Source organism: Oculina patagonica, chromosome 7 (genome assembly GCF_052425735.1).
Source record: "Oculina patagonica isolate OP01 chromosome 7, crgOcupat, whole genome shotgun sequence".
NCBI classification, from domain to species: domain Eukaryota; kingdom Metazoa; phylum Cnidaria; class Anthozoa; order Scleractinia; family Oculinidae; genus Oculina; species Oculina patagonica.
The window spans coordinates 31,058,303-31,077,078 of NC_135764.1; the positions used below are offsets into that span (position 1 = coordinate 31,058,303).

Below are 18,776 nucleotides of genomic sequence, written 5' to 3' on the forward strand. Positions count from 1 at the left end.
CGAAGCCGCACCGAGTTTGAAAAAAATATTTAACAGCCAAATAAACATCTACGTCACACCAGACCAATATTTCACAACGAAATTAAGAGAGATTTTTCAAAAAACAAAACTGAAGCATACATCAGGAAAAGAGTCAAAAAGGTGGCTTGCTAGCCAAAATATGGGCTATTGGCCACAGCAACTTAACTTTGCGGTATGGTGCGCGACAACAGGCTGCGGTATAAGTCGAGATATTTTCGATGAAGAGCACTCATCTCTTAGCTTGCCACCGATTGTGCGTAATTTTTATCTTTTTCACGTTTATTTCACGATAAGGCGAATATTGTTTCAGATGGGGGGAATTCAGAGCGTAAGCGCCTTGCCAGGCGACCCCACTTTTAGCCAGTTCGACAACAAGTACGACGTGGCTTCTTACAAAAGAATATGCGCTGAGTTCGGTGTCGACCCGTCAAGCGATTTCCGTTTCACAACAGGCGCAAACCACGGACTTGGTAACGTTTATATCTGGATTACTAACATTGGACCAAACAAAACTGGAGCAAAATACCCCGATTACGATAAATTTTCGGATGAAGGTGGAACTGCAAGCAAAGGTAACTTGATTCAATACATCGAGCCAGACGACGCTGCATATGCACAGGCAGACTGGTTTTGTCCTAACGGCACTGAAGGGCTTACTCAGGCAGGTTTGTCGAGAGTAAACCAGTCGATAGAGGCTTTTGTCTACTGTATTCTCGGTTCGCAGGTGAACGTTCGAAGTAGCATACTTGGCACAGGCGGCCGTGCAAAGGAAGCGCAAAGTGAGTTCCTCGTGTTGGTTGAAGACGCTATAAGGCAACCTGATCTGGCAAAGTCGGTCCAAAGATACCAATTAGCCATCGACGAAGCTAAGGTTCGGCTTAACCTTGCAGTCTGCCCTGGTGCCTGGCTGATGCCCGCTCGTATGTTGATAAACACAGAAAGCGTTGTTGGTTACAATAACCAGCTTAAGCAGGCTGTTGTTGGGATGAAATTAGGAGTGAATGATGAGGTTAATAAAGCTACAAAAAAAGCAGCTCTTAAACTGATGGCGGGAGGAAAATCAAAAATCAACCCACCAAACAGCCACCCTTCAAATCCTATACACAAGAGCGCCACAGCAAAAAAAAATTGGACACCCGCCGCAAGCGCTGCTGAAACACCAGCTAGGGACCTTTACGGTCCCCGTCCAAAGGACGGCAACGCGCAAAGCGCTAAAGCTACGAAGGCCGTAGCCAATGATTCACACGAAATAAACAAAGCAACTGTCGCTGTTGGCGCGGTTGGAGCAGCAGCTTTGCTCTACACCCTTATGCGTTAACGTCTCTTTTTGATGTATTTTTCAACAAGAAAAGCAACCACAGCAAGGATAAGCAGCCAGGTGTGCTCTGCAAGAAATCCAATTACTTGACCAGCGGTTTTGAAAAGAAATTTCGCAATCGAGCCAATGAGACCAGGCAGAGCTGATGCTACCTTTGAGCCAATATCACTTAGGCCTTTCCCCAACGCTTTGCCGGTTGCCTTCAACGCGTTTGTAATTGTTCCAATAACAGAACCAATCGTGACACCAGCAGCAAGAAGTATTGCTGTTACTGTCACGCCATATTTTTTGAAGATCTCTTTGATCCTCTCACGAAGTGGAAGCGCCCTTTCTCTTTCTGCAATCTGCGTTTGCAAACGCCCGAGCTCCTCGGTTCTTTCTGCGACTCTGTCTTCCGCTGCTTGTTTTTCAGATGGCGAGGCATTATCATCTTCAATAATTTTTTTGTCTTCCTCGTTTTGTTGTTTTATCTCGGCTTCTTTTTCTTTTAAATCATCCAACCCTTTTGTGTTGTTGAGATTTTCTTCCAAAGTGTTTCTTTTGCTCTCTTGGGCAGCGAGGACTGCCCTTAGTTGGTCGCCTTTTTTTTGTTCTTTTGCCTTATCTTTTGCCAGTTTTTCAAGAGCAGCAACTTCTTTTTCTGAGTTTTTTACATCAGCTTCAAGATTTTTATTTAATAGCTTAAGTCTTTCTACTTCTGATTTATTTTCAACAGCTGACCCAAGTTGATCAATAATGGCGTTATTTCGCTCGATTTTTATTCTTTTTTTTCTACTTCTTCGATGGCTTTTTCTTTTTCTGATGCGATTTTTTGGGACTCTTGAACTTGGATTTCAGATTCTCTTAATCTTCTATTGGTTTCTCGTATTTCTTCATTTTCTTTCTCAATAAGTTCTTGTGCCATTGGTCCAAGTTCTTTCCTGATTTCTTTTGTAAGACTTGGATTTAGCTGTTGTTTACCACCTGTACCCCTTTTGGTGGTGAAAAGGTCATATAATTTTTTACCAGCTCCGGCCATTTTTACTTGTAATCTGCCCTTTAGACTGTAAGAAGCTTCAAGATTTGTTGATGAGCTTTCTGGAAACACCCCTTTTAGAGACTTCCATGCTTTTTCGCTCATTGATTGCGCACTGTCAAGCAAAGGTGTTTCTTCGTAGGATGTGTCTGGCAGCCCGCTCTGTTCGTGCTGCATCGTTTGCATTTCATGTTGTTCACCCCCATGGTAGGGTGTGGATGCCTCCCCGGGCTGAAATGGTCGGGTTGTGTCGACCTCTTGTTCCTCTTCATCATCGTTATCACTGTTGTGGTCAAGATCTCGGTCCAAATCATGGTCCTCGTATCCAAACTCACCACCACCTTCCGCCATCACGTAATTTATATATATTTTCAAATTAAACTTTTCAATTTAACAATAAAACCAATCGAGAGATGGCTGCTGTTCAAGAAAACCTTCGACCGGGACGCACAGAGAAAATACTCGGCGCACTGAAAGCCGAGCGCGCTGTAAAACGAATCACTTTTGACCGCACAGAAGCCAATCCAGAGGAAACGTTGTATGTTTCAGTGCCCAAGCTGAACGAAAACGAGGTCATTGTGCCCGGCTCGCTGGCGCTGCGCTTCAACATCGACTTGAGCGGAGGCCATGCCAACAACTTTCTGGTTGACAACGTCAGCCGAGCTCTGGTCGACGATTTTGTTGTAAAGTACGAAGGCACCGTCGTGCAGGACACGGTTGGCTATGACATCTACAAAATATTTGAGGATTTTTTCCTTTCGCAGGAGGAGCGCGACGACAGGGTGCCAGAGGGCATTCAGAGCGAGGACCTTAACAAAATTCGCTCAAATGCTGGCGATAAGAAAACTTCAGGTGTGGACGCAGAAAAAAAGCTGAATGAGATATATGGAAATAAATACCGCATCCGCCTGGATCACCAGATTTTAACTGACCATGGGGCATTTTATCCTCAGGCACTATACAACGATCTTGTGTTCGAACTGAAGCTCGCGGCAGCCGAACATGTGGTCAGAGGCTCAGATACAACAAAACTAAAATACAAGTTGACAAACATCCAGCTGGAGTACGAGATGATAAGAAGCGAGGAAATTGCAGATGAAGCGTTCAGCGCTTATTCGGGCGGCAAAGAGTTCGCTTACGACCACATCCAGCGTGTTAAAGTGGTGACTTTTGCAAAAGGCTCCGACACACGTCTGAATCTAAGGGTCAACCCGCAGAGGAGGTCCATGAAAGGTATCTTGCTCCTATTTATTGAGCAATATAACAAAGGTGCAAGGAGCTCGGAAAAGTACATTAACCCGAACCTTACAAAAGTAAGCATCACTGTCAACGGCTCGCCAAACATGCTGTACAACAACGGCATCGAAGGAATGGACATTTGGGGAGAAGTTAAAAGATTCTACATGAAAGAAAAAAATAAAACGCAGCACATGACTCTGCAAAAGTTTTACACAGAAGACAAGTTTGGCCTTCTTATTGATCTGCGTTCCATGGCTGACCACTCGATGCACGGAAGCGGCACGCGCCTTGTGAACACAAAGGACGGTGTCCAGCTTGAGCTAGAGAGGAAAGCAAGCGGCTCAGGTAATTTGAACTGCCACATTTACGTAATCAGCGACGCCCAAATGAATATACTTGGCAGGCAGTTAGAATCTGTGCTTTTATAATTTTTTCTTTGAAAAAGTGTACCTTAGGTACATATACGAACGAAGATGGATCCTGCCAATATACCCTTCAACGCCCTCATTGTGGGACCAACGAACTCAGGAAAAACAAGATACGTGGTCAATCAGCTTTGTGGCCCTTTCCGAGGCAAGTTTGACTACATCGTGCTCATCTGCCCGACTTTCGAGCACAACAAGACTTATTATCGCTTTGCTGAGGAAGATATTCGATTTTTTGTTTTCATTTGCGAGCAGCACGAGGTGGAATCTTGGTTAAGGCTTTCAAGATTTCTTTTTGAGGGTACGAACACGCTTATCATCCTCGACGACTGTGCTGCTTCGAAAGATGTAAAAGGAAGAACAGGGGAGTTGGTGAATCTTGCTTTCTCTGCTCGCCACGCAGGCTTGAGCATATGGATGTTAACTCAAAAATTGACAAGCATAACATCCTCATTCCGCGAAAATGTTGCGGCAATCGTTTTCTTTTACACCCCCTCTGCCAAGACCACGAAGGCAATCTTTGAGGATTACGCTGGCGAACTTGCCAATGAGGATTACAAAGAAATCATTTTAAAGCTAAAAAAAAATAAGTTTTCGCATCTTGTCATTTCTCATCGCCACCCTTACGGCACAAAATTTTCTTATTGAACATATTTTTTAGAGTAATAAATGGCTGACCCGTTCGCAACTTCTCCTCCCGAGAGCGTCAAGGGCTCTGCAAGTGAACAAGAATTAGCTTCCGTAATGGAACTGCTAGGAGCTGAACCAGAAAGTACAGAAAGCGCTATGGCACTCATTCAAGGCCCTGACATTCCTGCTTTGCGTGAACAGCTTGCAATCCTTGTTTCAACAGGAAAAGCCAAAGAAGCAATCGGTGTGCAACTGACACACGAGCAGGTGAAGCGCTTGACAGATAAAGAAGTTGAAAAGTACTTAAAGAGATATGAGGCATACGTTGGATCCAAAACAACCGACAGCTTGATTGACAGCTTTATTTTTCTTGTTACTAAAGTCGTTGGTATGGCCGTAAATATCAAGGACGTCAATGATTATCAGAAGGAACTCAAAAACGACTACATCATCAGCAAAGAGCTGTCCACTTTGGCAGGCGGTCTGGCTTTGAAATGCGGCCGCTTTCTTGCCGTTGCAAATGCTGCGCTCATCACAACAAAGCACATTGATTTAAACGAAGCTACAAAGTCGCACACTTCGCTGTGCGAAACCAAAGGTGCTTCCAAAGATGCGGACACAAACACTACTGAAGATTTTTCTGAGCAATGCTAAGAAAATGCTAAGTAATTACTGAACAATGCTTAGCAATTGCTTAGCAAAAAATCTTGCTGAGCAATTTTCTATTTAAATATTATTTTTTTTTATTATAAATGGCCGAGCTCGAACCAACTCCGATCGCTCAAGAAGAACAGAAACAAGTTACTTCAACAACTCCAGCAACAAAGCCTGCCAAAAATCCAAAGCGAGTTGCTGCTGGCAAGCTTGCAGCTGAAAAAACAAAACAGGCTCGTGAAGCACAGAAAAAAGCTGCTGTCGAGGCTGCTGCAATAATTGCAAAAGAAAAGGAAAAGAAATCTGCTGCTGCAAAGCGAAATGCAACACCACCGGACGTAACGGAACCAGCTCCGCCCGAGGCTCAGCCGCAATCAAGCGGTCTCACCACAAATCAATGGATATCTTTGCTTGGTATCGGCGGTGCAATCGTTACAACTTATGTGAAACGCGAAGACATAAAAGGCTTTATAAACGAAAAAAGAAGTCCAACATTTAAAGCTCCGCCAACTCTTATAACTGATGACACACCAGGGGTCCCAGAGGAACCCCGCGCTTTGCGCGTTACAGCAGAAAGTATTGGAAGGGTTGCAACGCGTTCTTCAGACACGCCTTCGACAATCCAAAATGCCATTAGACCTCGCAAACAAAGAGGAATCCGTCCGATGGATTAAAAAATTTCTTTTGAACATTTATTTTTCATTTATTATACCGACAATGTCCCTTGGTTTTATTCTTGACAACCTTGTTAAAGGTGCAGCTATGGCTGGTATTGCATTACTTTGGTTTGAATTTTCCAAAACTTGCGTTAAAACCGCTATTCGGGTGCAAAAGGATGAGGATACAATTTTTAAAAGAGGTATAAAAAAAACAAAAGAAGTTGAATCTGGTGAAGAAGTTGCAAACTTTGCTTCGCAAAACGGTGAAGAATAAACAAAAAAATTTTTCAATTGAATATTTTTTATTATTTTATACTGAACCGCCATGTCCGACAACAAACTCGTGAAAACGCTCATGGATGCCGCCACCATTACAGGTCTCGCCGCCGGAATCGGCTGGGCTGCCAAAAAAGTTGTAAAAGAAAACTTCACATCCGACCCAAGCAGCAGTTTTATGAACTATGTAAAGTTCACAGCCGTCATGGCTGGCAGCGTTGCACTTAAACAGTATCTCGAGGACCAGAAAATTCTCCCAACCAATTAAAAAAAAATTAGAATAGTATAATAACAAAATGGCAAGCGTCGCGATTATGGCTGGCGGAGCTATCTTGAACGCTGCTGCTTTCATTGGCGGCAACTACCTTGCTCGAGCTTTGGGTGGCGGAGATGACGCCGCTTTAAAAGAAAAAGAAAGACACGACAAAGCTCTCGAGGCTTACCAGGCAGCTTACGCGAAATACTCTCGCGACCGCACGAAGCTTCTCGACTGGATCGAAACCAACAATGAGATCAAACAGCAAGCGAAACAAAACTTTACGAACACAGACTACGCTTTCAAACTCTACAACCAGGCACATCCTGACAAACAAATGATTCCTCCGAAAGAACCCAAGTTCTCTGATTTCTATCAGCCAAGTGAGCAGCAGAAACAAGGTGAACTTATGTTCGTTGGCGCTGGCGCGCTTGCACTTGGGTACGCTGCCTTTCGGTTTCTTTAAACTTTTCTTTTTTTCTTGTATACACATGGATGCAAAGATTTTTGCGGAGCAAAACTTTTCGAAGAAAATCTCGAAAGTCTACTATAGCCCCCAGGGCTACTGGAAGGGAATTGCAGCGATAAAAAAATTAGCCGAGGCGGCCAAGGTTTCCGAAGATGCTGCTAAAAAGTGGCTCGTTAAGCAGGCCCTTTGGCAGATCTACCTTCCGGCACCACGATACGTTCCTCGCCCAAAATTCGATGTTTCTTCTCCTAACGCGGTCCACCAGGCGGACCTTCTTTTTCTGCCACACGACAAACTGCCGCGAGGGCGAAAAGTTTACAAATACGCTCTGACTGTTGTTGACGTTGCCAGCCGATTCAAAGAGGCCGAGCCTTTGACCTCCAAAGATTCAACTGAGGTTGCAAAAGGTTTTCAGACAATTTACAGGCGAAGTGCACTAAAATGGCCACAGATGCTGCAAGTTGACCCTGGTCGCGAATTCATGGGAGCTGTTACCAAAGAAATGGAAAATCACAAAACCTATATTAGACGCGGGCGTGTTAACATTCACAGAGATCAAGCTATTGTTGAACGTTTTAATCAAACACTGGCAGGGCGCCTGTTTGGTTATCAGTACGGTGTCGAGATGAACCTGCCATCTGGCCAGCGGTCGACAGCGTGGGTAAAAAGGCTACCCGAAGTTGTTGCCGCTCTGAACAACGAAGTAACCAGTCTTACTGGTAAGAAACCTGCTGCTGCAATCAAAGAAAAGGCTGTTTCGTCAAAACCGTCCTCAAAATATACAAGACCTGTTGGCAAGAAAGAAAAAAAACTCCCCTCTCTCGTTAATGTGCGCTTCCTCTACCAACCTGGCGAGCTGGAAGGCGGCGTAAAAAGGGCTACAGATCCGATTTGGTCATTAAAAGTCTACAGCATTGAAAGGTCTGTTACTAAACCTAATCAGCCAGTGCTTTATTACTTGCACGATGGTCCAAAGCGCGGCTTCGTGCGTGAAGAATTGCTTGTTATTCCTCCAAATACACAGTTACCACCAAGCACTTAGTGCTTGAGCCCCTTGGGCTCAGAAAAGCTCTAAAAGTTATGTTTATGTAGGCTTTGTTTCGCAAAACTTATACCCGTAAGCATTTGTATGTATCCCATCATCCGCTATCCATCGCTTTGAGTCAAAAGGCGACAGCGATTTTTTGTTTACCACTATTGAATACATCTCGTGGGCATAGCTTCTTAGCATGTGCATTTCGTGAAAGCTTTCCTTGTTTTGAAAAAGTGTATCTTTGAAGTTTTCATGATCTATCTTATTCTTTGTCACACACTCTTTTACCCCCTTTGCTTTTTTTATATTTTTTTTGTCTTCTGTCATTATTGAATACATTTTTGGCCTCAAACAAACACACTCTGAAATTAGTTTTCCTGCGCATTCGTCTTTCATTTTTCCCAACACCTTTTTGTTTTTTGTTGAAAACAGCGAATGATCTTTCGGGTAGTCGCTTGTGTCGTACTTGTCAATGTTTTCTGCCATGTCCGCGTAAACGTCTTCTGTTTCTATCTCAAGCAAAAGGCTGTCTGTGTCTGTATACAAAAGCTCGCAACGCTCCCCGTACTCTTTTTTCAGGTGGTTGTAATAAAAATCGTACATACATAACTTGCTTACGTCAAGGATGGTCATGCCTGTGTAGACCGGTTTATTAAGAAAAAGCTTACTTTTTCGCATGTCTATTCCAACCAGATCGTTTGAAAACATTACATGTCTTGAATACAATGGGCTTGCAACTAATTTTCTTATTTTCTTTGTTTCGTCGCTGCGCACTATTCTTATGTCTACACGGTTTCTCAGGTTTTCCATTGTTTTTCCAAAAACTGAGTTATTCATCAGCTTGTAAAAGTTCTTTTCAAAGTCGCTTTTCGCTTCTTTTCGGAATTCTGTGTTCATCCGGATGTACGGCTCCATCCACGCCTCTTGTTCAAACTCTAAGACCCTGTGCACTTTTTTGAGTTTCATTCCCTGTTTTAGATAAAACTGCAAGTTTCGGTAATGCACGACGTAATTGGTTTTGTCTTCAAGAGTTAAAACAAGCTTTTCGGTGTCTGGCGGGTGCAAATCAAGATTTTTTATTGTTTTGTTTTGGTAAGGCGAAAACATTTCTTTGTTTATTTTCTTTTTCTCTGGTGCTAATGGATAGCTGTTGTGGGCGTCATGCAGCTCTTTCGGGTATTCCAAGTCCACCTCTAAAATCCATCCAGCTTTTGCATACTCTTTTTTTGTCGTTATTTCTTTTTCTGTTGGCATAACCTTTTTCCATCTGAAACCACTTTTTGGGAGCGGCTTGCTCATTGCCCACCCGTAAAGGTTATTCGCATCGAGGTACGTTATGTATATTTTTGGCTGGCTCGGGTCAAATCCCTCAACATAAGGGTTGTTCGCCTTTGCATATCTCTTGCTTACCATCGAAATTCCGCCTCTTATTCCCCTTTCGACAAAAAGATGCATTTCATAGTCTGTAAGTAACTCAAGCTCCACCCCTGTCTTTTTCAAGAGTGCGTCCCAAGAAAGGCCTGGCGTCGTGTAATAATTCGCGGGATCCAACCCGTACTTCTCAAGACCGAGTTTTCGGAAGCTTTCAAAGACGTCGGCTAACAGGGTCACGTCTGTCTTAACGTACAAATCGTGGTAGTCGCCCAGGGTCTGGCAGCCAAAGGTTTTCCACACTTTTTGCGCATGTTCATACTCTTTATCTGTTATGTGCTCGTCGTTAAGTTTGCTGTAAAACTTTTCTTTTTCTGGCAAACTTGTTTCTTTAAATCTTCCCCATGAGTCCATGTATTCGTAAGGATAGATTCCCTTTTTGCAAAGAAGTTCAAAACATTCTTCGCTTTCTTCAAATTCTAAGTTATCCTTTGTTATATTTAATGACTCCTTTGGTATCTCTTCTACAAGTTTTTCAAGCTTCCCAGGTAAAAAGTTCAAGCTGTCAATAAACCTTAAACCCCCCAGTGAAAATGTGATGTATTTTTCCATGTTGTTTGCGACACATTTTACCTCTTTCTGTGCCTCTTTTGAAATCTTTGACATTGCCTGCATTAAATGGTGTTCATCATAACCCCTCAGGTTGTGAAATGCAACTGGTATTTGAACCTTTTTCGGATCTATTCGCATCATAAAGTTACAAATGTTGTGTGCGGCTCCTCGAAACTTGCCTGTTATGTGGCAATGGTCTTTTACCACATCCTTGTAGTTCGGCTGGATAAGCGGCTTGTGGCACGCTAAGCAGTTTTTTTGGTTTTTCGCTGCTAATTTGTGTGTTTCTTTTTCAAGCTTTTTTAGCTTATAGTGGGTTTCGGTATCCAGGTTTTTTTCCTCTTTTTCCTTTCTGTAATAACATTTTTTGTGCATCTGCCCAAAGTAATTAAGCTCCTTTTTGTTTCCAATCCAAACTGGCAAAGAGTCCAAAAAGTTTTGTTTCATTAGCGTTTCTTCGCAAATGTGGCAATTGGTTGCATTTTTGAAGTTTACCCAGTCTTTTGCCGTCATCACAAGAGGTTTTGGCTTTGACAATTCATATCTTATTTTTCTTTCTTCACTTAAAAGACAGTTCAAAAATACTTCAACGGCGTTTTGTCCTCTGTACACAAATGTTTTTTCGTGTTCACCATCACTCCTTACAACTGTGTAAGCAAATCCGCATGCCTCGTGCTGTTCTGTTTTGTCTGTGTAACTCGGCTTCATGTCTTTCACTTCTTCACCAAGGTCTTTTCTTTTCTGGCGCTCCTCGGCCGTTTCGCGTTTACATCCTTGCATCTTTCTTAACAATGCCTCAAAGTCGGCGTAAATTACAAAAGGCGCTTTCATTTGTTTGTGGTAGTTTTTAAAAGAAATAGTGTTTTTCCCCTCTTCCGGCATTTCGATTCTTGTTGGCCTGCCGTTAACTCCATTGCAATATTTTTCGTGCTTTTCGAGCAAGTCTGCTCTTGTAAAACCGGTCAAGCACATCATGCAAAAGTGTTTTTTGTTGTGTGATTTAGTCTGATCGTAAAGCAGAGCGCATACTCTTTTTACAAAACAGTAGTGCTGAATTAATCCTGACTCAATTAACATAAGGTTTATACGGGAAATGCTATTTTCTTTTTTGCTTGTTCTGAAAGGTATCACACAGTCGTCTTCCCATCCAAACACATTTATTGCAAGGTTGTTGTTTTGCGCCTCAAGCCTGTCAATCTGCTTTAGAGGCGTTGGAAAATCGATTCCATTGTAGTTTATTCCGTCGTCAACTGGGTATCTGCTTGTTCTTTGCGGATTTTTCCCATCTCTTGGCGGAAATAATGCAGCTCTCAAAGCCCATTTCAAACATTCGTTATCCCTGTTTTGCACGTTAATAACTGCTTTTTTGTTTGCCAATTTTGGTGGTAAAGGCAGATAACTCCCCCCTCTCAATGGCTGATAACGCGCGACATTGATATACGCCATTTCTATTCTTTCAATTTTCCACCCCGAGCCCTTCTCTGACCAAGCCTCAATTTCTCCCTTTGCTTTTTCGATAAATCTGACAAACTCTTTTTCGATTTCTTCTTTGGTGTTTTTTGAAAACACGTGCGGTTCTCTTTCACTGAAATAGTGGTTCATGTGTTGCGTAACTCCGTCTCTTTGTATCGAAAATTTAACTTCAAGTCCAAAGCTTGCTTTTAAGCTTCGTAAGTCATCAATTTCGCTTTCCAAAAGATCATAAAACTTTTTTTTGTGTTTTTTTGCAAAAATTAAAAGATCTTTGTTGTTTGTGTCAGTTTCGGGTATGTCCATTTTCCATACTCTAAGCCATTCGTTAAAATCGGTGTGGGCGAGTGAAAAAGACAAATTTCTTTGGGGGTTTCTTTGAAATTCACGGAGGTTTTCCTCCATCTTAGCTTGCAAAACTTCTGACGAATATCTTGCGGCAGCCATCTGTTGCATATACTAAAGAAAAATATTTGTTCAATTGAAAAATAAATCTAGCACACAGGTGGCGCTCTCTGTTGCTGCGGGCCGTTAGAGGTGCCGCCAACGCCTTTTTTGCAACTCGTTTCGCGAGAGGGGTAAGAAAGGCGTCTTGCGTTCCGCACACACATGTAAATTAGGAGTTGTGGACACAAACCGTGACAAGGAGCGAGGCGAGCCCGGGCGAGCCGAGCGAGTTGTCACGGTTTGTGCCACAACTCCTAATTTACATGTGTGTAGCCAAATAAACCACATGTGAAAGAAATTTGGTGAATACTTTTATCTTTCTACTTAAATTTATAAGAAAAAATAGCAGATGATATAGAATTAGGGAAAATGATAGAAATAAAAATGTTCTTTTCACTTCTGGTCTGAGATGTGGTAGCAAAATTGAGCTTTTAGCATGGTCATACAGCAAATTTAGGTTGAGCATTTAACAGTCTCAGTTGTCGCATTTGTTTTCACGGTTGATTGATTGATTGCATTGCGAGACAAAATGACAGGCATGCCTAGGTGGCAATGACAGTGTTCTATTTGGGAAAAAGCATGTCGTCACTCGTCCAACAACTATAACTAAAACAGGTATTACCTAATTCATTTCTTGGATCTTAGCAATCTTCAATTGCCATAATAAGATCCAAGACATGAATTCATACATCTTCTATCCTCATGCTTTTTCCCAGACAGAACATTATCATTTTGCCTCACAATGCAATCAACCAACCATGAGAACGAACACGACAACTGAAACTGTTAAACGCTTAACCTAAATCTGCTGTAAATGGGGCATGGGCTACTAGTCCTCAGCGGAGCACTCCTGGAAAAAAAATTTACAAGTCCCCCCCCCTCCCCCCCAAAAAAAATCCTTTTCCTGGTTACTATATGTGAGTGATAGAAAATTGACATTTAAACGTCATACAGACTTTTTTATTCTTTTTTCAACAGGGTAAAATTTGTGCCAATTACACATCCCCAGACCGCACGCGAGAGACGTGAAGGCTGGCACAATTTCGTATTAGACACTTTTGTGGTGGAAATTTCTGTCAAAGCTGGTACAAAAGGGGAACTATATGAGACTACCAAACATGAAGTACGTACATCATGCTGGGAACATTATTGATACCTTGAATTAATTTTTTGATGGTTGATTATTATTAGGTATATAGTGGCTACCGTAATAATGATAATGATAATCAATTTATATAGCGCATTTTTCATATGTAATGTTCAAATGCGCTGCACACATACTGTTATTTACTACACAAAGGCCAGACCACAACACCGGGAACTTCGTGCCCTACTCTTTGCGAATAGTGCGTGGGTTCTTTAACGTCCCCTGTTAAAAGACTGAGGATACAGGAGACGGGACCTACGGTTTATCGTCCTTTTCCGAGAAGACTAGAATGTCTAACCATTTGCAGATGCAATTACAAAAGCAGCACATTCTCCTCAATTATATTAAGGCCCTGAGTGTTGGTCCGGTCTCGGGTTCGAACCCACGACCTCCCGCACTGCAGTCCGGCGCTTTACCAACTGAGCTAACCAGGCGGCGGCTTCAATTTGAATAGGGTAGTATCTTAAGCTTACTATTGTTAGCAGCTACTAATTTTAGTGATTTTTTCTGACCAAGATTTATCGACAACGGTACTGCCCAACACGTAGTAAGAATGATCTCTGAAAGACAAAAGGAAATTAATTAATGGATATGTCTAAAAGAAATCGTGGTACAGTAGAACCATGATTTCTTGAACCAATCCAAGGAAAAGGAAAATTGGTTTTAGCAATTGTGAATTCCAAAAGCAAATCGAAGAGAAACAACTTTTACTCTTTTTCTTCAAGGCATCTTCAAAAAATCTAGGGTGGAGCTAACACAAGCTTACTTAAGGTTACTATTTTTAGCGACTTCTAAATTTTTTTTTCAGAGCAAGATTTAGCGTCTATTTAATTTAGCAATTTTCCGAATTTCTTTTTAAATAGTGATATCGTGTAAACCAGTATTAACATACAAAAACATACAGATAGAAATAAATGTTCAGTAAAACAACAAACTCACTTGAAATTGAACGAACATTTGCATTGCCAGAAAGAACAAAGTTACCGGCACCCAAGGGGGGTTACTTACCTTTAACGAGTACTCAATTTGACTGAGGCAAATTTTAGCGAATTTTGACCAACTCGCTAAAATCGCTAACTTAGTAGCCGCTAACAATAGTAACCTTAAGGGTAACTCTATCAACATTATAAATACATTGAAAACTGTTATCAACAGAGGTCCTAGTAAAAAGAATGAAATATATAAAACTACCAAGATTTCGGCTAAATTTTAGTTGCATTTGTATAATATAAAAAAAATCTTTAGATTACATATCATTTTGAAAGCAGTTATAAATCCGGCAGCCGAAATAATAAAAAAGATTTTTTTCGCGGTTTCTGTTCGCACTTTCGTCAGATGTAACAGGTTAGCTGATTTCGTCTGTGTAAGAGCCACATCCCTTTTATTAAATGCGAAATAGTTTTTTTAAAAAAAAACAAATGCGGCACTTTGCCGCTAATACATCTAAGAATTTGATTATACACATGTCGAAGTCGTAAGAGCACTTATGACCTTGTTAGAATCTGGATCAAGATTCGGATTCGTAAGTGGAGCATTAGCTAAACGGAATCAGAGGCCGAAGAATCAGAATGCTTCCATTTCTTTTGTTTCTGTAGAAGCAAAAAAACAAACCAATCACAATGCTAGTCCTCACGCCCTCCGAGTGCTTCTTTTCTGCTTGCAACCCTAACAATCAAGTTTTTCAGTAGCACATCATAAGCGACTTAGTCATAAGCAAAATCAACTGTCGGTTTGTTTTCCCTAGATCGTGTACTTTGCCCTTCTGATTAAGACTGACTCTGTCGCCATTGAAAACCAACCTCTAGAGATTTGAAACTTCTTGTAACCGTAGGTTGTTCTTATTATTAATTCTTATTATTCTTATCCCGAGTTCAACCCCTCCACCCTGCCACTAGCTGGATTTCCTCTTGGTTGTCCCGAGTTCAAATCCTCGCTCACGCTTTGTTCTTTGTTCGCTTTGTTCCAACCAGTCAGCCTCCTGCTAGTTAGGATTTTTAACTTTGTTACCGGTATATTCAAATGATATATTTGTCTCTGTAGTTTTGTTTTCTCAGGGATATGAAGCTAAGTGCACGTTCACTATAAACAACGTTAACATTACATTTTTAAATTTACATTAGAAAAAATATTTTTTTTCTTAATTAAAGGTTTATATCCGGAGGGAGTCTTCCGTTCAAGGGCCCCTGAATCCCTTACAAATAAGGGATATTGTCATCCAAAAATACCGTGAGGTGAGTTTGGTTTGCTTGCTAACAAACACCTGAGTGTAGCTTGGAACGTACATACAGTAGAACCCCGGTAACTCGAACTCGGATAACTCGAACCACCCCGCTAACTCGAACAAAATTTAGGGCCTGTTTACATGGAGGGAGGGTGCCCCGGCTAACCGAGTTACCCGGCTAGAAGGGATAAAACCTAGCCCGCCTTTACATGCAGAATTCACAACCCTTCTACCCGAGATGAGACAGCGTCATTGAAGCGTGTCACGGCGTGGGAAAACAATGTAGCTCCAAATGATTGAAGAACATATGACTTTTTACTGAATAATCAAGGCTTTTCGTCTTCAAACTTATTTTAATTTGATGTACAAGTTCTAAGAAATTTACTGCGTTCATTTTTGACGAAATTCAATCGAAATGCAACAGTATTTGGCCGCCAAATTGAAATTAAATTTGTTGTGTCGTGAATTAGGATAATCATTCCCACGAAAATTTCGAATTATAATTAGCTGTTGCTCAAAGAAATATTTCCAGCCGACTGATAAAACTAATTTTGATCAAATAGCACTGTTTGGGTCCAGAATTTATACATTTTATGCCATTAACTTCAAATTTAGTTTAAAAACACGCGCGAAAACTTATCCCGGCAAGCCGGGATAGCTCGGGCATAACCGTTTACTAGAAGGGTGCCCCGGGCAAGTAGACCGAGTGCCCCGGCAAGGCGGGTTACCCTTCTAGCATGTAAAGGCTTCAATACATTTTCTTAGGAAACGTATGAAAAGTTGGCTCGCCCAGGGTAGCTCGGTTAGCCGGGTAACTCGGTTAGCCGGGGCACCCGCCTTCCATGTAAACAGGCCCTTAGGCCCCCTTTACATGGAAAGAGGATGATCCTAGTGCCAGGATTATCCTAGAAGGTTCATTTGGTTTACATGCAAAAATGGGACTTCTGGGATCAGCGTTTCATTTGGTTTACATGCAAAATTTGGCAGGACGGTTCCAGTACTTTTTAGTTCGGCTTGTTGGTAGTCGTCCACCACATGTGATGAAGAGGCCGCCATGTTGTTTAACAACCTCGTCCCCAGGACAATCTCTATTTTCAAGATGGCGGGTGTGTGCGAAGAGAGCCCTGGGCCTTTCGAGCCTGTTTACATGGAGCTAGGATGATCCTTGCGCTAGGATCATCCCTCGTCTCAGATAGGATGATCCTAGCGCTAGGATGATCCTAGCACTGGAACCAAATGCAGCCCTTCGCATGTAAACTGAAAGCTGAAAACATGTCGCGCTCGGATGATCCTAGTGCTAGGATAATCCTGGCAATAGGATCATCCTCTTTCCATGTAAAGGGGCCCTTAGTTTCCCTTGATCCAAATTCGGGTAAAATTTACCCCGATAACTCGAATTCCGGTTCTTGCAACTCGTCACGGTTGCCCATTGATTATGGCAACGAACAGATCACGTATTTGACAGCCATTTTCCACTCTTATCATAAGAATGTATGGTCGTGTTAGAGTTTCTGGCAAGATTAGTTCAATTTGCACTGTACTGTATACTGAAGTGCTGAAAAATCAGCAAACTATCAATTATTAACTTGGCAAATTAAATATTCAATCGACCCCGATAACTCAAAACCCCGCAAACTCGAACTGTTCCTCGTTTCCCTTCAGAGTTCGAGTTACCGGGGTTCTACTGAACATACATACATACATTTTGAGGGGAATCAAAATAATGGTCTTTGCGAGCATGCGAGCAGAGCATTTTCTTTGCAAGCAGGAGCGTTGACAAAAATTATTCTTGCGAGCAACAAGCACTTGTGAAAAAGCAACCCTCCACTAAAAACCGAACATGCGAACACGAGCAAATGAGCGCATTTTGCGAGCATTCCGAGCAGAAGCCTAATTTTGCAAGCACTGCGAAATTTTGAGGGACCATTTATGACCCCTATTTTGCATCTGTATACTTTGCGATGTTGTAAGTCTTGTAAATTTGATTTCCTTAAAAAATGTTGTAATAAGCAGAAATCCTATTACAATGTAATCTGGATCAACAAGAATTGGAAGAATTGATCGGGTAAAAATGCGTCAAGTTATCGATATTTTTTTCAGTCTTGAATTTGTTTCGGTAGGTAATTGAAGAACGACGAATTAATGCAATGAACTTGGAGTCACCTTCGCCAGGAAAATCTTCCAAGAGAGAGAATGTTGAGATCAAGAAAGACAAGACTCCTTCAGCCAAAAAATCACGAAAAGTTATTGTCATTTCACCATGAATAATTTATTCGAGGTGAAATGAAAATTAATATTCAAGGTGGAATAATAACTTTTCAGAATTGCTATTTTTATGCGTTGTGTTCTATATATTCAAATTAGAAAAATCTTTAATAAGAGTTATGTTATATTGTTACATATTTATCTATGCAGATGTACATATTTTAGAAAAAAGATAAAGAGTTTAAAACGTCATATGGTACATAAAGTAAAGTGAAGTTCGATTTTCACATAAATGTTTGATTGATAATGATTTAATAGTGTATTGGATGCTTGCTACTTCTGCGCCGATCAAACAGCTTTGATTTAAAAGATAAAAACATTGTTAATGTAATTGATTAATTATTTTGTTGTTACGAGATGTCCTCTTCACTGGCGGGTTGGACACTGTATTACAACCTGGTCAGAAGTGAACACAGAGTTGTGATTATAAGACGAGATATAGATAATGTGTTTATAGGAGAGATGTTATTTTAAAATAAAAAAAAGTTTAAAGACAATCTATTATTAAAGGTATGCAAGTTACGTATACTACTTGAGCAGTGCCATGTAGTGTTTTGTATAAATGGTCTCATCAGGCGTAATCAAACCCGGGCGAGCCTGCGTAGCATGCGTCTGTGTTTTTTTTTAGCGCGTTTAAAAGAGTGAGCGAGAAGAAAGGCGCGAGCCCCCCTCGCGCCTTTCGCGTTTTCCATACGCGCGCTCGAAACTCGGGTTTATGGACTTGATCTATTCTTTGAAATCTTACAAAACAAAACACCGGGAGGTAGTCGTCTGAAGGGAACGATCGTCGATCCTTTGTACCAGCACTTGAAATAAACTCATACGCGATTGACTCCGACGACAAAACCATAAACCTGATAAACCTCGCGCGTTCTGCCTCACGAGGAAAAGGCAAGGAGACGGGAGAAAAACGCGCAAAATGCAAAGTTATTTATACTTCGCTGTAGTATTCCGTATAACCCTGTAAACACAACATTTTGGAACTCGATGACAAGACAAATGTAGTGGAATAATAAATCCCTTATTCTGTAGTTCATTTTCGACCCGAGAGCTTAGGCTTCTGACGGCATGCGAGAAAGAACTCTGGAGTCGAGAATGTCTATGGTCTTGAGCCCTGGCCAAACGGTAACGCAAGTAGTCGCAAGTTGAACTGGCGTACAGCTTGCGTTGGGTGGCCAAACGGACTCGCAAGTGCACGCAAGTTGTCAAAAAAAGCCATTTCATTGCTAATGCGCGCGCTACAAATCA

At 41.6% G+C, this 18,776-nt stretch overlaps 1 protein-coding gene across 1 annotated transcript in view; it reads left to right on the forward strand.

Annotated features, from left to right (window-relative positions):
• Positions 1-18,059, forward strand: part of LOC144659604 (schlafen-like protein 1) — a 32,425-nt gene extending 14,366 nt beyond the window's left edge. The window contains exons 6-8 of the mRNA XM_078520071.1: positions 12,874-13,018; positions 15,190-15,273; positions 17,384-18,059. Of these exons, the coding sequence (XP_078376197.1) occupies positions 12,874-13,018; positions 15,190-15,273; positions 17,384-17,527 (373 nt within the window). The 3' untranslated portion in view covers positions 17,528-18,059. The remainder of the gene's footprint in view (positions 1-12,873; positions 13,019-15,189; positions 15,274-17,383) is intronic.
• The last annotated feature ends 717 nt before the right edge of the window (positions 18,060-18,776 follow it).